Here is a 23,908-nt window from a genome sequence, read left to right as displayed (position 1 = left end):
GACTCGACTTATTGAGTTTGGTGCTTGTGTTTATTCCGGGAGGAAAAAGAGGGTCGTGGAGTAAAATTTCAAAGTAAACAGAACTCAAGTTGAATGCTATCGACACGTACTCGGTAGTTACCTAATAGACCTTCCAAGCCTTTGATGTACGTGTGTGCTCAGAATTTACATAGTTACCTACATGAGTGCCTCCGTGTTATAAACTTGGTGAGCAGAATTCGTGCTGCCTTTTAGTAAAGGTGTTAGATATATTTGAGTTTTGAAGACATTTTTTCATCACGTTTTATGGCGTTCCCTTTGATGAAGTAAAAGTGAACGTCGTGTTCTTAAAAATCATTTTTAATATTTTATGCAGTTATAATACTATCTTCAGCAAGCGGTATGATTGCTTCCCAAGGAAACATCTCTGCGCACCCGGATAAGAAGTCCTCGTTAAATGAATATCTATCACTGAATGAACACGTTGACATGTCGTTCAAACAAACAAACCTTTTCAGCTTTGAAATAATAAAGATAAAAATCAAAGAACAAAAAATACGAGATGGATAATTTAATTTAATTTAATTTATTTTTTTTATTTAATCAGATAACATAGATCCATAATGGTTAGTAACAATAGACTTATAAACTATGTTAGTAGGTACTTTAAACATGTCAATTTATTTTACTGTCCCAACTACTATTTTCACCCAGAGCGAGTGTATCGGACACTGATATTTACTTGCCACTATTTTCAAGATGTCGTTGCTACTACCGCGCACTCTGGCCAGCATCGATGCCACACGCTTGCGTCTTAATGCATAGAAATCATCTATGCGTGCTTCGGCAAACATCGAGGACGCACTACAGAACCGCGGCAATCTCAACAACATCCTGAGTACATTATTATATTGTACGCGCAGAGCGCTGTATGCCCTTTGAGTATAATTGACCCACAGGCTGCTGGTGTAAAACGATTGACAATAAGCTTTAAATAGCGCTAACTTGACTTGCACCGTACAACGAGCAAACCTGCGAGCCAACATGTTCCCCCGGACAGCCAGCGCCCTGCGCTCACGTTCGATATCTTCATTGTCCTTAAGGTCATCGGTGACAATATGCCCAAGATATTTAAATTTGTTCACTCGAGTAAGAGGAGAACCATTGAGACAAATAGGTGGAGGTTCATGCAAGGTTTTATCACCTAGGCCGAAAAATATACACTCACTCTTGGTCACATTGTACATGAGGCCATGACACTCGGCATACCGCTCACAGACTTTTAATAGGTTGCGGAGAGCCCCAATTGATGGGCTCAGCAGCACCATGTCATCGGCATAACTTATATTATTTACAGCCACACCATCAATGTGACAGCCCGCATGCATGCTGCTGAGCTCACCAATCAGGTCGTTCATGTAAATATTGAAAAGAGGGTGAGGAAATCCCCTTGCCTCACACCACACTCCAGTCTGTACTCTTCAGATAAGCAATTTGCCCATTTCACAGCATTTAATTGATTACCATACCAGAATTTTAATATCTCCACAAGTTCTGTAGGTACATTTTGTTCACGCAGTTTATCCCACAGGACCCCATAACAAACTAGATCAAACGCTTTGGACAAATCTAAAAGCAAGCGTAAACTGGTGTCCTACGATCCAAATAATACCTAACCGTGTGCTTCAAGCAAAGAATGGCACTCTCAGTTGATAAGCCCGGTTGGAAGCCGAATTGCGCGTGATGTAGATTTATCGTCTTTCTTAAATGTATATTAATAATATTATCCAGTACTTTAGCTAGGATCGTAGCCAGAGAGATGGGACGATAATTACTCTTATCACCTATATCTGCGGTTTTACATTTAACTATAGGTACCACTATTGTTCTCATGAGGTCCCGTGGAAGATACCTGTGACTAACACATAGGAGAAAAACATGGCTAAAACCCTTGGCAAATGGCATCCCGCATGCCGAAGATGTTCAACACTCAGGCTGTCATGCCCAGGCGATTTACCTCGAGTCATGTTGTCAATAATACTCTTAACATCTTTTGTTTTTACTTGCATAATGGTATCAGTATCTATATCTGGCTGATAGCGTTTTGTCAATTCCAGAGAGTCAGGAGACACACGAGAGCTTATCTTAAAGTGATCTTTAAATATATTAGCTATCTTATTAGGATCTCTTTCAGCGTTAACACATTCAGCGAGATTCTGTTTTAAATTCATTTTATTTGTACACTGCCAGAATTTTTTGAAATCATGTTCTTTACAATGTGATGCTAATATGTCCATTTTAATTTGCTCGGCATGGTCTTGACACCACTTAAGGCGAGATTTAAAAATTTTCCTACTTATACACATGGCATCGTAAACACGGCCAGAAGACGGCTTACCATGCCACACCCAATTTAAATAACTAGTTTTAGCCTCTTCGTGTGCTTCCTTTACATGCTTGTTCCAGCCAGACACGGGTTTTTTACCATTATATTTACGATGCACAACAATATCATAACTTTCCATACTAGCCTCCTGCAGCGTTGTTATAATACTAGTATACATTTTATCTAAGATTTCATGGTGTTCTACATTATTACAATGTTTATCAGCGCACTGTTGGAATTCATTCAGAAAATCAATACTTTTAAAAACATTATTACAGATGTCATGGTACTTTTGGACCTGTGCTGGCGTCCTATATCCCCAAATTATTTTGTTTGTGATATAATTTGAAGTGACTTTTTTATGCCTTACAATATTATAATTACACTCTATTTCTACAGGAAAATGATCTGACCAAAAAACATCATAATGTATTTTTATGTTAGATATAATTTTATAACCCATTTCAGTACTAATGCAATGATCAAGCCACCTACAAGAACCATGAGCGTCACTTATAAAAGTATAGTCACCTGCACTAAGACCGAGGCGCTCCGTGTCCGCACACACCCATCTTTGCTCACTACAAAAGTTTGTTAGTTCACTGAAGAATAATGTATTACCATATTAAACATAATATAGAAATTCATTTATGAGAACTACAAACAAAGTTTTCATATCATAATAGGTATCTCAAAATAAAACTCAACGATAAATAACACGTAAAACGTATTTATTTACAAACCATATTTACAATGTTCTAAGTGTATTCACAGATTTATTTGACTAAAACTTAATATTATACCTTATTTACTATATCCAGTTGGGTAATATGATTTCGGTACAATTATTTATTTATTAGGAAAACAACATCAACGTCTATTTTTATTATTTCGTCATGTTTGATGAAAATATAATAAAAGAAGGTTTTATTTACAATGTTTGAGTCACGTTTTGTAGACACTAAACAATTGAATTTGTAACTTAGCATTTTCATTATTGGTTACTTATATATAAATTGATAAAAAAAATAAATTTAATAATAATAGATTTCTCTATTACTTTACTTTGAGAACATCTCACGCTGAATAAAATAGTAACTGTCTGCTTTTCATGGCAAAATAATTGAAAATATAAAATTGTTAATTTTTTTATTTAACTAGAATTTAAAGCGTCGTACAAATTCAACTATTCGTGTAAAGGTGACTTTATAATTACTTCCAATTATTCAGGTATATTTACAAGGTCAAATCAGGGGTATGAGTGAATGAAAATCAATTGAAATTGTTTCGTTAATAATTTACAGTAGACTATCAGTAGATGTTATTAGCAATAGGTACTATGATGTTAAAATTATTCGTTTTTAATAAGTATTACTTTGATTGCACTAGAAATTAAAACAATTTAAAATTTCTCTGTATAATAAAAAAATTAAGATTACCTATCTATAACGTTGAAGTTTCAAATCATTACTCAAAAGAAAATATTATGAAAATTAAAAAATCAAGTATATTAATTAAATCCAATGTTTTACGTAGTATAAATAAACCTACTCAGTTCTTGAAATAAAACTTTACACACTCAAATCAAAAGTAAAAAATATTTATAATAAAATATTATGAAATTCATAATTAAGAAAGCAACTATAACGAGGTAAAAATGTGAATAATTTTGTTAATCTGGAAAAAACCACGAAGAATATTTAAAATTGAATTTCGTGCTAGTTCTTAAATAAAATCAGAACAAATTTAAAATACAGGTACAAAAATATACATAAAAAATTAAAACCTCTATCCTTTAGCAAAGCTTAACAAATGAACGATAAAATGATTTCGTAATAAAAAGATGCTTATTACAATAATTCGTTTCTTTATACGTCAGTTTGACTTACGGCTAATTAAAAACCCTATTTAAAAGTGTTTGTGCCTGCATTTTATGCAACATTACCAACATCAGCTGGAGCTGGTCATCTAGTCACAAACCTTCTGATACAATAATTGTTCAACAGAAAACTTATATTTCTAATAGATCTCGATGAATAGTGAAACATTAAAAGTATGTATAGCATGGTTGTGGTAAGGAATGTTTTCAATTGACTTGTTTTGAGCGAGAGAAGCATCAGGGGCGGTAAGGGCGATATTCTCTTGGACCGGCTCTGCATCGCTGCCGGCCGCTCTCCGCTCACCACGTGCACCACCACGGACGCCGAATCTATTACAAAAAAGTATCCTCACTTGACATGACTTTACGAAGGGAAATGAAAATGCAACGAAAATGTCTCCCAGCGGAAATTAAATCATACGTCAAAGATTATTTATCCAGAAAAGGCTTTTCACAGCAATGATATCCCGCACCCTATTTAAATGCCGACCGAGCCTCGCGATTTTTAAGCGTATCTTGAAAAAAAAGAATTCGCGAGAATTATATTAATGGCGTGTAAGGAATACAAATGGATAAGAACTCCGAGTACACAGTGAATTTGAACACGTTGATTCAGTACTTGAGGGGAGAGGCGTGGAAAAAGACAAATGGTTTTTACACAGCCATGGACAGAGATATAGTGAAGTACGTTAAATGAAAAATGTAGGTATGCCATAACAGACCCAATGGACGTCCACTGCGGCATACATATTTTTTATAACACCCACATGTCCCGCGAGGGTAAAATAATAAAAGAACTGTGTAAAGTAGCTTAACAGTAAGCCGCTGTAGGAAATAACAGAATGTGGAACAAAGGCTTGCTATTAGCTATTTCACATTGGGGGCTTCGTTAAGGATTTTTGTGTGCCGTGCCTAATTAACCGAGTCATAATTTTGGCTTTATGAAACTTAAAATAATGCGACAATTTTTTGTGGTAACTTCTTTCTTTTTGTAGTAAGGTAAATAGGTCAGGTTTGTTTACCCGAGCTGCTAGGTGCGCAGGTATAGTTCCCGGAGTCTCTTGGCGAGGCTCGCGCGATGAGCAGGCGACTGGTGCGCGTGCGTTGTTCCGTCTCGACGCTGATGCCGCCGCGTTGGGCGTAGTTCACCACGTTTGAACCGCGATACCAGTAGATGAAACTGCACAAACAAATTTTTCATATAATAAATAAAAACATACGCATATTATAACGCAAAAGTCTGTTTGTTTGCTACGCTTTCACGCAAAAAACTTCTTAACCGATCATCATGAAACTTTATACACATATTCTTGGTGGTATTTGAATAAGCATAGGATACTTTTCGTCAACACACGCGGGCAAAGCCGCGGCTGAAGTGAGTGAGTGAGTGCTATGCAACAGAATAATCGATTTTACTCCATCATCAGAATCGTTTAAAATTTCTTTAACTTTACACTTCTTCTACTTAAACACGTTTTATCTTAATCTACTTCGTTCGCCACTGTTCCAATCTGAGATTCAATTTGCTATCCCGATCACACGAACGCTTGTCAGCAAATAGTTGTGCATGGATTGTCTCGCTTGAAGAACGGTGCCTAACATGGGAAGTCACACAGTCTGTCTGTATGTCGAGTCAACACCCTCAGATTACTGGAGTCGAAGCTTTATATCCCCACATATTGAAGGTATGAACGAGAATTGAAGCAATTTTGAGCTCGGTTTTAAGGCGATAATGTTTGCTCTATCGGAAGCATATTTTATATGTAACTCGTACAGAAACAGGGTTTTTTCCTGTTTTAATAATAAAGCAAAGTCGATTTATCTACTTGTGTTTGTTCAATTTTTTTCATACAGCGTCTTTTTTCGAATATTTGATACTCCTTCCATGTACATGATAAGTACTCCCTATTTTGTAAAGGGGCATTCAGTTTGACATTGAAAATGGTTTGAACATTGTTTTTCGTCAAACTATTTCAAAATGGAGACTTAAAGAATACAATTTATGACTGCCCTATATTCCTTGCTCCCATGTGTAGTTCAAGAACATGCAGTGCACATGTCCACTTTAGAATATTACAGCTTATTTTAAGAAAAATACGTACCTTGGCGGATCGGGAGCATGCCTGGCTATGCAAGTGAGATTAATGTCAGAACCAGCTCTCACAAACAACTCCGGTCCAGAGAGTATTTCTGCTTTTGAAACTGCAACAACCAATCACTTTAGTTGTATTGAATATTTAATCATTTGCTCAAGTAATAGGAGATTCTGAAGTTCTCTGGTGGCAATTTATTTGCCAATCTCGAAGCGCAAGATTTTGCCAGAAAGCAGCTTTCGTCGAAGCTTTGAAGCTTTTGCCTTTAAAATATTCTGTAGTTTATATTTTCATATATTTACAACCAACAATTTGAGTCCTTTATATTTAAACTATGGTGACCAGTCATCGTATAAAATTGAGGGGAAAAACATGCGGAATCATTGAGTAAATTAATACGCAGAAATCACACAGTTGGTAAATATGTAATTATTATGACACGTTACTTATTAAGCAGTGGTGGAAACTAATTTCACAAATTAGTAAGTACTCAAAATAAAATAAAACTAATTATTTTTCCATACTAACCTACAACGGTAAGCCTAAACGACAGACTAATCTTAGGCTCAGTGGACACTTGACACTCATACGATCCTGAGTCACGTGGTTGCGCAGGCGCCACTCGTAACGTCCATTCGTTCGATCCGTCCGTGTGTAGTGCGGCGAAACGCGCGTCGCTGCTGTATGTGTGAACTCCCACTGTGAGGATGTGCAGGTCGCGTTTGCGTATCCAGGATACCTGGGGACAATGTAATGATAGCATTAAAACAGTTTCTCGACAAACTAACTCCGCTAGTATCTGTGATGGCTGCTGACACTTAAAATGATTTCTGCGACAATAGTTTAGGTACATACTTAAGATATACAGAAAAACTCTTCTTATAAGACCTAGAGCTCGGCACTGCGTTTATTAAGTCATGCTTATCATATTCGTATAGGTAAATAAATAATATATGTGACATGTATGTGATTTTATTTGTTTGTATTCCTAGCAAGAAACGTAAACCTTGGACACATATTATACAAATTCGGTCTTACGTCTAAATGATTACTAAAACATACCTACAGTTTTTTACATGGCACTAGTATGTATACAAAAAATCTTAGTCTCCTTCTCCGCTTTGAACCCGGGTCAACTTTTTGGATGATGTACATAAATTCTTGGTACGGGACCCGAAAAAACTCAATAAATTATCCAAAAGGAACCGTGGGAGGCCCGTAGAGTCACGGCAGGAAATGTAAAGGGCGTTCCAATCAATTTTCCGATATATCAGTTCATATTTTATTAAAGATCCGTTCAATTTCAAACACCCGTTACCTTCAACATCATATTTCTTTGCTTGTTTAATATCGACCCTAATATTCCAAAATTAGGTCTCATTTTTGTTTTTTTGTTGACAATGATATTCACCGTCTTATTTTCGTTTGACAAGAAAGCAATTAATCATACTTGATAAACAAAATTTTATTTTTTCTTCTACGGGGAAAGTTAAGCTATCTTAAATGAATCGACCTTCTCCATTAAATAGCATTTATGTTACTTAGGCAGCAATATTAAAACCATTTTGGGCAAAATGTGTTTCAACCAAAAATAATAAAAAGGTGATTAATTTGCAAGCACATTATTTTTATATTGTAGCTATAAGTTAGTTTTGATAATTATTTATTTAACAATACCGTTTTATACTGAAACGGTACTCAAGTTTAATTCTTAAAAGTCTTTCTGTCACAGCAATTGACGTAAATATGACAGTGATAATATGATGTGCGACTAGCACTTACAGTTAAGTACCTACTGCTAGTCTTTATGTATCCACTTAGATTGAAAATCGTATTCATCATCAACAGCTTTTTAATCGTCTCACTGCTGGGAGAAGGATTGAGTGTTAATCACCACGCTTAACGCACGTGTGTGGGTTTCAGACTTCATTGTCCAGGTTTTTGTCCTGTTTTTAGCTAGATTTATTAAATATTAAAACACCTAATAACAACACAAACACGCACCCTTCAGTATGCACCCGATGTAATTAAAAGCAGTAACATAAACCACATCGTGTACTCGTTGATTAATCTTTAATTAGATTGTGGAAGGAAACATTAGTGCTTCAACACTTTCAGCGGCCACAAGCCCCGTCCATTATTAATGAGGTTTTGCGTTGGACAGGCGCTAAGTAATTTTAACAGTTCCTATTTGAACCGTTCTAAAATCACTGTTCTCTGCGATGATTACGGAGCGGAACATGTTGTTAGTCCCAGCGCTACCCGACTTGTGGAGAGGCGGTCGTTTTAAACAATGTTGGTCAGCTCGAGCCTTCAATTAAATGCAATGCTAGCCAAGCTAACACTGGGGACTTAGACACACACTGTGTAATTTTCTCTTGCACCGATGTCACAATGTTGACAAGACAACACACAACACAAAGCCAAATGGAACACAGAAAACTCGAAAATCGAATCAGGTGGAACCGTGTTCGTCCAAGACGTTTATCAAAATATAAATTAATTCAGTTGGACGATTTCGAAATAATTGTAAATTTTGCTTTTGAATTAATAAGAGAAAATGATTGTCAGATAATTCAATTTAATTAAACTTTCTCGGCGTTTCCCTTGAGGACAAAATAATGGAAATTTATCGTTAATATTTCTCGAAAACGTCTTTTATGTTCAATTGTTGTTGCATCGGTTAAGCTGACAGTCAATATTTTACTATAAATAATTATTTGCTTTGTTCATCTTGTAGCTAAAAATAGAAAATTATCTCTTTGAGCTATTTGAATGTGGTGGTCTAGTGGGTAAAGGACCAACCTCAAGTATGAGGGTATGGGTTCGATCCCAGGTCAGGCAAGTACCAATGCAACTTTTCTAAGTTTGTATGTACTTTCTAAGTATATATTAGACACCATTGACTGTGTTTCGGATGGCACGATAAACTGTAGGTCCCGGCTGTCAGTAAACATCCTTGGCAGTCGTTACGGCGGGTAGTCAGAAGCCAGAAAGTCTGACAATAGTCTAACCAAGGGGTATCGGGTTGCCCGGGTTACTGGGTTGAGGAGGTCAGATAGGCAGTCGCTTCTTGTAAATCATTGGTACTCAGCTGAATCCGGTTAGACTGGAAGCCGACCCCAACATGATTGGGAAAAGGCTCGGAGGAGGATGCAATCTCTTTGAGCTATTTATGGAAGTGCCAGTCAGAATACTTCCTATTTCATTTCAATAAATATGACTAAAAAATGATATAACTACAATGACATTTTTAATACGTGGTTGGTATTTTTTGAAAGTAATTTTGCAAATGATTTTGATTAATTTTACACGTTCATTTACAATTCATAATTTAATGTAATCGTGCCCTGATTTTTTTTAATGCTAATCTTTTCTCTATCAAAATCAAACAAAGTAATTAACGATCTTCAACATTCTTTAAACAAACACAACAATTTAGAAACATCAACAAGTCGTCATTAATGTTCTCATTCAATTCAAAATTACGTTATTTAATAAAGATTATTATTAAGTAACCCGTAACCATATCGATATTTTGTTTCCGTCGAGTTAAGTTCTTCGATGCCCATCAGTTGGTGGGAATTAACAGAAATTCTCCGATGAAAATTTAATTAATGTCGTGAACCACCGATCTCTGCTTTCAGAAGCGTCTTTGTTCAAAACAATTTTCAAGTACAAAATACTTTCTCATTATCACAATCTGCAAAAGCTTTTGTAATGTTCAATGTAGCAAATAGAGGCGGGTTTGTTATTAATTTATTTGTGGTTTGCTTTTAGCAGCGACAAAATACGTTATGTTGTTATGTACTTATGTAATATTTAATCGTACAATATATTAACCTACATAATATTGAATCATACTTTATATTACGTAGACTAAAGAAGACCAGTTGCTGTTTTATTTATTTCCAAGTGCTTTGTTCACTCTTGTACCATACACTCAATTGCCTAGTAACATAAAAGTCTGTGTGATACATTAGAGACAGACATTAGCCTAAACAAATAACAATAATATACATAAACAAGTTAAAGTTAACCGAGCAAGTTAACTCCAAATAAATCTCAACAAAAGACTTCCCAAATTACGGTAATTTTAAACCGTTTTCCGTTACTTGTCACGTCCCAAATCCAATATTATTGGGTAATTCGTCTTGATCCCATCTCGGGAGATGTATCTCAGCCCTTTTTAACGGCCTATGTACATAAATTTAGTTTTATTCCGCAGACGAAACACACTCACGTAATTTTGGTGCTCGTTTTTATAGTTAGCGTAGACGGACGTGACGAGACATTCAAGTTTTATGTACTTATGTGTTGGTACTTCATATTCTATTTTGATTCTAGGACATTCTGAAAATAACTTGGAATTGGGTTTAATATGTGAAGAAAAAGTATTTCTCTTAACGTGCATGATATGATTTATTCCCCGAAAGATTAAGTCGAGTGCAATGGCTGGAGTAGACGTATCTATACTGCCACTAGCAAAAATAATAACTGATTAATACCTTAACAATCAATATATTATTAGCTTAACTTTTGCTAGGTTCAAACATTATTTGTCATCCCAGATATTTTTCTGAAATGTTTTTCTTCTAAATCTAGCAAGCACATTTTTCTTTACTTAGAATATTGCATAGGTACTTTTGTGTAAAGGGCAACTTTTGAATATGTTATGAATATGACATAATGTATTGAAAGTGGCGGAAATGTCAGACATATACAATTTTCACTAAGGAAGCTTCGTATCCCACGCATAATTTCAATGTAACTCAGTATTAAAGGTCGATGTTTGAATCAAGTAAAATGTAATAAAAAAATTTCAGTACTATTTCACCCGCTTACCGACCACAATCATCCTGTCTTTATTGCAATTTTATTTCTGGCCGGCGTAGCATGTCTCCTTCTTTCATATTTATCTGTCCAACGTCATCTCACAAGTGATATTCTTTCCAGTCAGCCTTTCACACAAATCATCCATTGTTCTTTTGTTTCAAGAATGTCTACATTTAACAGCTAATGAAGGCATTCACCCAAATTGCTAGGTATCTAGCCTCGACAAGGGAGTTTAACAAATCTTTCACATATCATTGATTTCCCTGTTGCCTGTAATCAGGTGAGAATTCCTTAAAGAGAGTACAAATCTGCTGATGTAGCGAGCTCAGGGTAATTTGTCTCGGGGGAAATTCTCAGTGGTATCCTTTTTCGCAGTTATTTTCATGCCGATGTTTTTCAGAATGATTGCTGTAATTTTTAAATGGATGTTTTTGCATTTTTAGGGGGAAAATATTTTTTATTGTGAAATTGTCGTGCTCCCGTATCGTATAATTTTATTAATGTTATTTTATGGATTTGTGGTTTGGCGAGTGTGTTGGGAATTAAAAAACTATGCGTATGGACGCATATTTTGTTGTCGTGAAAACTGTTTTGCTAACAAATAATTAAGTTAAAGTTCCTACATAAAATAACCGTTATTTACTCAGCGTTTGCTGATAACAATACATAAAAATAATCTGCGATCACATTCCAAATAAAACGACCCTCTCTAATCTGTTTATTACGAACCTTAAAACCCAATGTATAATCCAAAACCGTTGTCCAACCAGTATTCCATTGTGACACCAGTCATAAATGGCGCGATCGTTATTAACCGAGCTAAATCGTTATACAGTACGTATTTTATTTTCACAAAATAAAACAAAATCGCCGTTGCGGCTGGCTTTGTTCCAAAATGTGTGGCTTCGTGGGCCTCGACCCAATTCTCTTTGCTTTATTCGACGGCGACGCTCACGCGACATTTCCTATTGCACTTACTGAGGCTTGTACGGAAAATCAAATCCCACATAGGAACTGTTAAGCCGCATTGCCAATATACACCCGAACGCTGACTTCGATAAAGATGTCTAATAGAATTCCTTTGCCGTTTTATTACGTGTTTGTGGTATCGAAATGTGGCTTAGTGGTTGCAATTTTGTTGATTGTTCTATTTTTAAAAGTAAAGAATTGTTTTAACTTTTTTGTGGCAGTCGACTGAGGCTTTAGTAATAAGGTTGTGCTATTTTATTTTTCCATGCCACAAGGGCCCTTATTTAAATGTTAGAGATAACTGAAAAGTTTAAAAATATAAAGTAATTATTTTACTAGTAAGAAAGAAAATAGTTTTTTAATGGTCTAGGAACCAAAATAAAAACAAAATAAATTAGTTCAGTTCCCACTTTAACTTTATTTACCAATTGAAAATTAAAGAAAGATAACCTTTATACCGGCAAATACAAATCATAAAAACCTCTTCAAATTTTTTCCCAAACATAGAACTGCGTGAGAAACACAAAACAGCGTAATAATGTTTGGCCAGAAAATAGAGACAAAATGCTACTTAAAACATTTGTCCCGTTTATTGTGAAAAGCTTCGCCAGTTAAGAGCTTCCGGGTGATAAAGTCATAATTGAAAAGTATTTAAGGTCTGTCGTAACCCTAATTTGTGTTATTAAGGATGTGAAAGGATTAACTGAGTAATATTATTTTTATAGACAAAGAAGAGACAAAGCTTTTGTTATGCTCTAGTATTTTACTTTCGAAAATATTTTTAGACAACTTTGTCAATTCTTTTCGTCATTATAAACATCTATACTAAATGGTTAAAATGACTTGTTTCTATTTCTTTGTTTATTAAAGGCTCTGAAACTACTGAAGTGATTTGAAAAAAAGTCACTACAGGAAGGCTAACCTATTCCGAGTAACAAGGGCTATATTTTATACCGATACGGGAAGAAGTTCCCCCGGGACGTGGGTGAAATCGCGGGAAAATAGCTAGTAATAAGTAGTGAAGACCGCGTTGGCGCAAAGGTCACCATCGGACCACCACCGGACTTCCAAACACTCGTGGTATGATTCACTAATCTTTGTTTACTCTAAGTTCACCAAACTTACAAAACACAATATATTCGAACCTTTAGGTGTGATGTGCTTAACGTCGCGTGTTCCGAACAAATAGAGACTTAGCCACGTTTACTCAATTTTTACGGTAACTGTGTTTCAAAGTTATGGCCGTATGGCGCGGCCAAGTTTTTACCAAAATTGTTTCGTTGCTTTTCTTTTGTTATTTATTGCTTCTGAAATAATGATGTTGGGTTCAAAGTCGCACGTGACTTTTTTACTAATCGATCGGCTGAGGTTACGCTGCAACGGCTGGTGTGGGTCAAAAATTAAGAAGTTACAGGTCTTTAAGCTCCAATGAAGTTTAGTATTAGAAATAACCGATAGAATTGAACCACTTAAGTATTCTAAATATTTAAGCATGCCTGACACCAATAAAAAAGCCGAAAAGGCTAGGCAGATGATGGCCGTATTGGACTATCCGCCAATGCACTTAAGTTTATCCAAAGTATCTTCTACGCAGATAAGCAGTTGGCAACAGATGACTGGTTCAGTCAAGAAGCGAAGTCTAACAGATTTGTCCAACCTTACAATTTCAACAGCTATTTTCCGTCAGAATGGAATAATAGCTAAAATGAAAAGCAACGCCTACGGGCAAAATTAATAAAGGCAAAACCATAATAAATTATTTTCATTCAAACAACTTTGGTGCCTGTATTTTGTGATAATAATAAATAAGGTGTATTTTTGGAAAGTGAACGTACAAGGTGTGAACACGGAACGCGATCCTTTTCATACCGTTTTACAGTTCAGCGGTTATTTACATAAAATTGTTGGTATAGGACGCCATCGACCGGTAAAATATTGTTAAATTCTAAATAAACGACGCCCTTAGCCGGTATCAGTGACGCTATAACGGTACATTTTTAGGGTATTTACTTTTTATGATACATGACTTTTAATGTGCAAAATTATTAATGAAAATTATAATTTATGTTGTGCGTTATATTAAAAGAGTGTGTTTATGTGTAGATGCTGGGCTGGTGGTACCTACTAGGTACTATTGCGAGTTGGTACGACAGGTATTTTAAGGCAAAATGTGTCAATAGCATAGTGTCTCAGACAACCGCTTCTTGCGGATTCAAGTATGAGAGTAGTTACCCTCAATACTCAATTCTTTAATGCATACCATAATGTTTACAGTTGTTGTTCCATAGGTAAATTATGTCACAATTATGGACCCTGTCGGGCACAGTAGATACAATAGTAGGAGACCCTCGGAACCATTGCAGTGCATTTCCAAAGTAAATAGCTTCTTCCTAAGAAGCAAGTTCTCTCTATACGGAAATGTAGGTACCTAAAAGATCTTAAAAGGTGGTAACGATGTTAACTACTGCTGCTTTTTTGTACAAAGTGAATTCTTATATCAGTCGAAGAATAGTCCAAAATTCTGAAACTTATAAGTATTCACAAAAAACTGTGAAACCACAAAAATGCAGTCTAAAGCTGGAATGCATTTTAGAAATATGCATTGTTAAGCTTCCTCTCTATCCGTGTCAATGTCGGCGCTATTTTCGTTGAGAGCGTCCGAGGTAGGCGGGAATCTAAACTCGGTCACCTATTGTCTAGTCTTTAACAAATATACGTACATATAAACTGTGTATTCTATATGATGCTATAAGTATTTTCGTGGATATCTCTACACAAGCAAAGACTATAATAAGATTTGTAATATCACACTGGCAATTCAACGTTCAAATCATCAGAAGAACTATACAAAATACGCAATTTAAACATATGGACCCATTTGATCCAGGTATACAAAGCATTACGAAAGTATTTATGGTCCAAGATTCCTTCATTTATCAAAAAGTTTACACACCGTTGGTTCAATCTGTAGACGTGCCTATGTACATATACAAGTATACATAAAAATAAAGTTTTCATGTACTAAATTTTGACAGCAGCCATAACTCATCTCGTTTGTACTAAATTGCCTCACTTTACAAGCCTGGGCCTAGACCAGCGAATTTCACACATAGAAACCCAGTATGACAGAAATTAATTAGACAAGAGGCTCCCAATGAAATAACTAAAGTATTTTCCGAATTTATGGAGCACATACAAACTATAAATCAATTTTATGTTCCCTAATAACGGTATAGCAGTGAAGATGACTCAAGTCGACTAATTAGTAAAGTTATTTATATTTAGCGGACGTCGGATAGATGGGACTTGTAACAATATACCAACTAAGTTAGGAGTCAGTCTTAACGTTCCATTACTGCTCTGCGTTATGGAGCGTAAAATGCGTTCCTTTTTCAAATGTACGATGTTCTGTTGTTTTTTGTGTAATGTAATTGTTTTTTTCTTCTTCTGAGTAAATCGCATCTTTGTAATAGTTTGCCGCAGTCATTTGATTCATTGAAAATTACACTTTCGTGCTGCCGAACACAATATACTTACAACTATAGTTATCATAAGTATTAAGTATCTGATAACTACAAGTTATCAGATACTTAATCTCTACAACCAAGTTATTGATATAGGTAATCTACGCGTGTGTATAATACCTATAATTAAGATTTAACACTTCCTTCAACTAGAAACTGAACTAAAGGATCTAGAAACTTAGTTCGGAAATTAATAATTAATTCTAATGGCTTGTAACGTCTTCAGAACAAGGAGCAAGGAGGGATATGCTATGAAGAGAGAAAGCAAATTTAAACAATGAAATCATTTTGTATTCTCATATGAAATGGAGATTTGAGCTGTTATTGTAAGACGTTTTCAATTTTAATGAACTTAATTTAAATTGTAATTTTAATTCGCACGGATATTGCATGTGTTTTTTTATAATTATCAGTTCATGTTATTATTTTGTAATAGCTATTGGTTTTACGTGTGCAATGGTTGGTGTAAAATTATTTGAAATTCAACGATGCACTTTTTACTCGAGAATTCTGTTCCCAAGATAGCAGATTATTTAAGTTTGTGTTTCCAGCACTACTTATTCTTTCATATTTTTGTAACCATCCTTTTATATTGCAAAAAAAATTGATTCAATTTCTACATAGGTAGGTACTTCTTTAAAATCAAACAGTGCGAAGAAGTGTACAAATGTTTTCAATTTGAGATCGTGGAGTTCCCAAACTTTACAGATACATATTATTACTCTACAAACCACTTAACCGAACTGTACTTAAATAAACACAAGAAACGGCCAGGAAAAGATCTTCCCCATAAACTAAAAAACAAAGCGATTGAGGAAAATTTGTTTTGTACAAAGTCACCGCTGTTGACAAAGTCCAATTAAATTGTCACCGTCCGAGACTGTTCTATTTACAGAATCGTCCGTACAATCCCACACTGATTAGTTTATTTATATAAAAAGACATTCTTATGTGTCTTCCAGCGTCTTATCCTACCCACGCCCAGTCATCACAATCACGCCCGAGCTTTTTCCCAACTATGTTGGCTTCCAGTCTCACTGGGTGCAGCCAAGTACCAGTGTTTTACAAGGAGCAACTGCCTATCTGAACTCCTCAACCCAGTTACCCGGGCAACCCGATACCCCTTGGTTAGACTGGTGTCAGACTTACTGGCTTCTGACTACCCGTAACGACTGCCACGGATGTTACATGACAGCCGAGCTACAGCTACAGATTAACGTGCCATCCGAAACACAGCCATTGGTGTATAAAATATACTTAGTACTGTGCTGAAATGGAACCCTCACACTCATACTTAAGAGGTTCGTTCTTTACCCACTAGGCCACCACGAAATCTTTCGAGTCTTATCCCACCTACGCCCAATAAAAAGCCTAAATATCACCCCCACCTACTTACTAAATCTTGACACCGACATTAGAGGAATTCTAAATTCGTAAGTACAGTCACGTAAAGGAAGCTTATATTAAATTCCTTCATAGATGAAGGTGACATTAATATGTGGAGATTTTAGCAAGTAGCTTCCCAAAAGATATTTAATATCCAGACGTTTCATGTTTACGAGAATTTCGTACTTTGACAGGGTTGCTTGGGACTACTGTTTCTTGAGAGTGTAATCAGGTTTTTCATTGACAAGTGGCCGTTGACTTGAGATCTTCTTGAAAAGATTTGCTGAAAAACAGCACTTTTTGGACGTCAAGATAACATGAGACAACCCCCTTAAACACCAGAACGTCACCACGTCCCATGTATTTTTTCCGGGAAGAACGAGGCGCAAAAAACTTTCCAGCACCATATGTCCGATAAATCTAATTGTATCGATAAATAAAATATTAGGAACACAAAATGAAATACCTAAAGTATAAATTCGAGTAAACATTTCAATTTAAAACCGAAGTAAAAGTCAGTTCTTAAATGCAGAATTATGAAAATATTTTGAACATCGGAGATACCACAGATAGCTAAATGTCAGCTATTAAAATAAAATGCAACGCTTATCTCGACTTTTATTTTTATTTAGTGACCTCGATAACATTTTAAGACGCAATTCAGGTTGAAAACTGGCTTAAAACTGCGGATTTTTATACAACGTCAATAGAAACAGATAGTAAATAATATATAGCAGATAAATACGAATTTACTGTCATACGTTTTGAATATTAAATAGTGGATTAGTTGTTTCTGGCGGTTTCACCTATTTTGCATACCAGGATAAAATGTAGCCTTTCTACCAAGGAGTAAGTGTAACATTCTAATTTTGGAATACTTTTTGAAACCTGTCCAGTATTTGTAGTGAATGATAATATTAAAAATACTAGGTAATCTTTCTTCTTCATAATATTAGTCTAGAAATAGACCACACAGAAATATATTAATGGTTGAGTCTATCTTTGCAGCCATGGAAACGGTGCTTAACCAAGTCCCGGCGTGGGATGATAATATAGTTAAACGGTACCAAAAGGACCGCTAAGGTAGACTGATAAGGGTTTACCGAAACATCAGATAATAGGTATACTTTATAGGCAGGTACTTGTTATCAGACCACGTTTTATTCTCTTCTATTCTTCTATGCGACAAGAATCGAACAAGCAGAGGGATAATAATGCATTTTATTCCTTTCAACATTGCACTATTATTAAATAATAATAATTCAACCTTTTGCTGTAGGCATCCCGTGTAACTGGGTTGAGGGGTCAGATAGGCAGTCGCTCCTTGTAAAACATTGGTACTCAGTTGCATCCAGTTATAGTGGAAGCCGATCCCAACATAGTTAGGAAAAAGGCTCGAGAGATGATGTTTAACGTGAAATCAGTTTTAATCAGTAATGTTCAATGTGTAAGCGTGTCTTAAAATGCATGCTTATGAACCAAGCTTCAGCAGTGCAGAGTTTTGATATAACGACTGATGCCCGCTACATGGGAGCTTCATAAAAAATATTCATGAATTCAGTTTATGTAATATTGCAGAGTAACTTCGTACCGTTTTTCCTTAAACGAAACGAAGCGACGTTATGAGCTTGTAGTGTAGGCTGTAGACCTTTTTTGCAAGTTGATTAGATTCTTAGTATACAACGTATTTGTATATAGGGTGAAATTAAAATGTGTAGCAACCTTGCTTTGACTCTATTAAGTCCTTCGTTAGCTTCTCCTTTCACTTTTAATGGTACGAAAAATATTTTCATCAATATTCATTTTTGAGTATAGACTGCATTAAAATAGTATGAATGTACTTTCGCAGATAATGTGCCAAATTAATTTGCATTTGCAATAATTTAAAATGTGCTCTCATTATATATGTCGCAGATTCAAACGAATTTGAATCCACGTGTTGGTGATGTTCGTCCGCCATCTTAATATTTCTCGGTCAGTGCGCACACCCGGCGCCGGCGACGTCTCAGGAGCAAGAGAGCGAGCTCCATCGACATTCACACTACTGACAGATTGAAATGACACAGACAACTGTCACTGTCAAACATCAATATGAAGCTCACAACATTCAGTCTAGTGTTGCTACTCGAAAAATAAAAAAATATTCATTCTCCGACATATATACTTCCGAAAGGGCATCGAATTTCACGCTGCATAATTAAATTATTACCATTAAAATTGTTTTCGTTAACACATGTTTTCAATATTTACCTACGGAATACTTCTATAACGTAAAAACTAACAAACGAACATGAGTGAAGTACCTATTATATTTTAATTACTAATTCTATTTGATACAAATTAATTACAAACAAGAAAACAAACAAAGCTTTGTATGAAGTGCTAATTAAAACTGGATTTGATGAAATCGGTGTAATTGCCATTTCTCATACATGAGTATGTTTATAGGATTAGTATGGTAATTTCAAGTTAATTTAGACTGAAACCAAAATCCGCGAGTGTGCAATGCGCTTGCAATATCATTGTGTATTCAAGCCATATTTGTATTGTTATCAGAATTTGTAGTTCCTCTATGCGATTGTTAATAGATTAGCTGGCTTTGTTTGTAGTCCTTCAGTTATTCAATTTAATTAATTAAATAGTTCCTTTAAGCAGTTCATGTTTTTTTTTGATACTGAAGACACGTCAGTGATATGGCCGTTAAGGTCACCTTACCTAGGTAGTATTTTAATATGTATCAGAAAAATAATGCATTTTTTTTATTTTAATTTATAACTTCGAGTGAAGGTTTTTAAAATGAATCGGAATATTCAAAACTAAAGTATAACAAGGTAAGTTAATTCATATTAGAAGAAGTTTCTAGCTTGACCCCATAACATGGATCTATAGAACACATTATTTTTTAGGTGCCTCTCGATATCATCCAAAATATTTAGAGGATCTGTGTTCAAAAGGTGTAAAGAAAAAACGGATCTACAATTTGTCACCTTTGTCCTTCTATGAAAATTTATGTGCATGCTTTTATTTATTGAAAGTACTTACTGACCCCGTTAGGCATATAAATCCTGCGTTTTTTTATATGTATGTTAATATTTTTTACACTTTTATCACGTTATATTGCTGATATCTGTGGAAAATGGATCACGTTTTGAAATATGGTTCGTTTGACACTTTAATGGACTGCCTACACTTGATTTCTATCTTTCGGCTGTAAAATATATATGTTTTTAGTTTTATAGTATATTTTATAGGTTTTTAATAGTACTTATTCCTATAGTAGCACCACTCTACATGAATTGTTAAAAGCAATATTGTAATTGGTTTTGGTGGTAATACGAAAGAATATTGTTATTTTATCTAAAAAAGCTAGTAATATTCGTGCAATGAGGTAAATTAAAACTATCTATGAAACTCTTATCTAATACTGTTATTCACTAAGTAATATTTAACAAAGAAAAATATCATGTTCTTTGACACGAATCCCACTTATTGTCAATAAAGATTTTGGTCGACGGCAAAAAGTCAGCTATACGTATTATTCTTCGCCCTATTAGTTCTTGCGAAAAAAATGCTTATTTCACAAACACTTTTTTCTTATGAAATATTTTTTTATTTGTCCTTTATCGTCATTTCGTGTCTGAAGCTATTTGTTTAGAGATAAACAGGCTGGAAACATTTCTAGGTATTTGATACAAACTTATTTGAATTTAGATTCATGGAAACTGTTATCTTACACAAATGAAATGACACCTCATTGAATACAAATCATAAAATTACTTTGGCTAGACGTTTAATTTGTCAATAATTATGTAAATGATATTATAAGAAATAGAGACTACAAAGCTTAATTCTGGGTTCATATTTACGGCTTAGTTCAAGCAGACATTAAACAATTAAACGCGAATTGCCGCTAGCAACAAGATCTGGCTCTCACTAATTGGTATGCAAACAATGTTCCTAAATGACCAGCATTGTATCTCGATTATGACGTCACGTGCAACCTCTGAAGCTATACCTACCCGCAAAAAAATCAATCATATCCGCAGAACACATAAAATCTTTATAGTCCAACCAAATGCTGTGTAAAATGTATTGTAGGCACAACGTTACGGTGATATACCGAAGCGTTTGCGCCGAGCGTAAAAAAGGTCGTCATTTTTCATTAAAATAAATGGCTTCCCTTATCTAAAACATTTCCTCAAAAGTTCTCTACGCAGGCTACGTTTTCAATAAAGTAGGTAATTACTTAGGTACACAATGTCTTTTACAAAGGCAGGCGCTTTATTTCGGAGGGTGCGCCTAATTTTGAAACAGTTTCGTCACTCGTTTACTTTGACTTCTCGTGGGTAACTAACCTTTATTCCCACTTTATTATACGGAAAGACTAGCCTTTTTATAAAAGTGAAAAGATTAATTTCGTAAATGGAGTTTACTTTGGTCCTTGTATTCTGCTGCGAGTGAGAGAAATACTCTCGAGGCCTACTCATATCGCGGGGAAGCCGTTGTAGCGTTGAGTTTAAAGCCATGTTCTCTCTCGTTGGATTTAAATTTGAATTAAATTATATTTTAAAAACTTTAGTTGCTGTAAAATAGGTACCTGCACGTTTTTACAGCAGAATTTTCTAGATCCGTAATGAGGACAGGGCAAAATGGAAACTTAATCCCTAATTGCATTAAGTACAACACTAAAAGAACCGTGAATCACTTAACTCTAAAAACATTAATCATAGCATCCAAACTACACAGAACAAACGAAATGAAAATACTAAATGGTCCTTCACTAGATAAATATTTAACGTACTTAAGGGCCAAACAAAAAGTGATAAACTGATAGTTGATTGAGGTCGAGACCATTAATTTTCGTTAGGACGACTTCTGTCTCGGTAGTAGGTACAACTCAATCTAGGACCCTGATTATCTTAGACGAGAAAATTCAGTGTCCCTCAGATAGATAAAGAAAGTTTTATAAGCAGGTACTAACTAATTTTAGTTTTGGAGCTTTGTTAGGAAATTAGGTCTCAAGTTTTTGATTAATTAAGTTTCTCTGAAAACTAACAGTGTTATTTATTTCGACTGAGGTTTATGTACTGCTTTTATAAAATATCTTTACGTAGACTATACCATAACATAAACAGTTAGTAACTATAGTGTAGCATGTTTATAATATAAGCTGTGTGTAGAGTTACAACATACTAGACGCTTTGAAAATTACCGTCTATCTCTATGACACCGCAGATCCAATTACATAATTTTCCCTAGAAAGCATATCAACATAAGTGGTTTATAGTGTTTATTGTATAATAGTGTAATTGTCTGTTTTTTATTTAGTCACGGAGTAAAGAAAAATAAGCGATGATGCCATAATGCAGGTAAGTCAAGTACCTTCTTGTAGGTCAAATAGGTACGATACGATTAATAAGGCGTTCGGGTTCTTTGAGACATCTAACAACGATTTATTGTATTAAAAAAATGGACGAGTCCAAAGAACGCGTATAAGGACGAAGACAGTACGCTCCTCGTCACACCGTATTTTCGCAAGCTATTTTCTTTGGAGATTTTTGATTATGCACTATGCAACTATTTTCTTAAAGCTACCAGGCTGCCATAGAAGTAAAGAGATACATACCGCTCGATCTCCCAGATTTTTCACTCGACAATGTAGATACGCCGGCTGGCCCACAGCGGCGGTATAGTCGCGTTTCGTTGCATTGTCGAAGTATGGCTGGGCGACGCTCTCGGTGCTAGAAGTGGCATTGAACGCGAAGTCGACGGTGGTCGTGGTCGCTTCCTCACTGGTGTCACCGCCGCCGCCCGCTGAAATACCTGGGAGAAAGGAAATTGAACTTTAGTGGGTTTTAATATGGTATCATTTTGAATGTACCTGGGTGATTGTAGTGGCTAAGAGTAACAGTCACCACCAGCAAGCTCTTACGCTGGGTGTTCTCACGCCAAAAAAGGAAGAGGTTGGGTTCACCAAATGCAAACAAACAACAAGATCTACTGTGTTTTATAATAGTGGTTCTGTATCCTTCCTTCTAATATCCATTTATGCTACTAATATTTCCACGGTACTGAAACTTCTAATCTTCCCAAGGCACTGGGGTTTGCCTGGAGCCAAGTTCAGCTCGTCAATACGAATTAAGTTTAGTCGGTCGATTATGACTACAGGTATTTGTAAAAATAGTTCATAGCCTTCAGATGGCTAAAGCTCATAATAAACCCAGTTGTGATATTCAGCGGAAGAGTTTGATGGGCTGTTTACCGTGATGAGCCAAAGTTTATATTGCTGACATAATGTAACATATCCTGTCCTATAACATAATGTTAGTCAAATATAACTTAAGGAAATGGACTTTGTTCATGTAACCCGTATGCGTTGAAAATCAAATCATATGCTTTCTTTGTTAAGTCGGAATAAATAAATAAATAAATTGCAATATTAATGCATGCATCTCTTTCTATTCTAACTCTCTCATAACGGGCCAGCTGGAAGAGATTTCTAATGAAATAAGCTGTGCCTTTGTACTATCTGTTATATTTTTCTTCTTCTCTGTATTCTGCGTGTGTACATAAACTGTTAAAATAAAATAAATAAATAAATAAATTTATTTATTTTTAAGAAAAATATAACAGATAGTACAAAGGCACAGCTTATTTCATTAGAAATCTCTTATGAGAGTCATGCAAATAAGTTAAATTAGTTAAAAATGTACGTTATTCACAGCTCCTTTTAGAGAGAATATACTTAGTAACATCTGCTATTCCGTTGCGGTCCATACACTAAGATATTTAATTTCGCTTTATCGCTCCAGAGATCCATGGGGTGCAATTCGGTCCGCAATTCATTTACATAAAA

General features: G+C 35.3%; 2 protein-coding genes across 2 annotated transcripts in view; both read right to left on the bottom strand.

Moving 5' to 3' along the window:
* Nucleotides 1–659: 659 nt before the first annotated feature.
* LOC135118044 (uncharacterized) lies at nucleotides 660–1,397 on the bottom strand. Its single transcript, XM_064038963.1, has one exon. The coding sequence runs from the start codon at nucleotides 1,395–1,397 to the stop codon at nucleotides 660–662; it is 738 nt and encodes a 245-aa protein (XP_063895033.1).
* Nucleotides 1,398–4,163: 2,766 nt separating this feature from the next.
* LOC110370380 (hemicentin-2) overlaps nucleotides 4,164–23,908 on the bottom strand; it is an 81,099-nt gene continuing 61,354 nt past the window's right edge. The window contains exons 3-7 of the mRNA XM_021326152.3: nucleotides 22,679–22,875; nucleotides 6,866–7,076; nucleotides 6,347–6,446; nucleotides 5,267–5,424; nucleotides 4,164–4,574 (exon numbers count right to left, since the gene is read on the bottom strand). Coding sequence (XP_021181827.3) covers nucleotides 4,330–4,574; nucleotides 5,267–5,424; nucleotides 6,347–6,446; nucleotides 6,866–7,076; nucleotides 22,679–22,875 — 911 coding nt within the window. The 3' untranslated portion in view covers nucleotides 4,164–4,329. The remainder of the gene's footprint in view (nucleotides 4,575–5,266; nucleotides 5,425–6,346; nucleotides 6,447–6,865; nucleotides 7,077–22,678; nucleotides 22,876–23,908) is intronic.

Source organism: Helicoverpa armigera, chromosome 17 (genome assembly GCF_030705265.1).
Source record: "Helicoverpa armigera isolate CAAS_96S chromosome 17, ASM3070526v1, whole genome shotgun sequence".
NCBI classification, from domain to species: Eukaryota; Metazoa; Arthropoda; class Insecta; order Lepidoptera; family Noctuidae; genus Helicoverpa; species Helicoverpa armigera.
Note: the sequence above shows the minus strand (reverse complement) of the source record. Positions and strands in the feature narration are given on the sequence as shown.

Coding starts and splice junctions, on each gene's coding strand:
- LOC135118044 (XM_064038963.1), bottom strand. CDS start 1,397: ATGAACGACCTGATTGGTGAGCTCAGCAGCATGCATGCGGGCTGTCAC.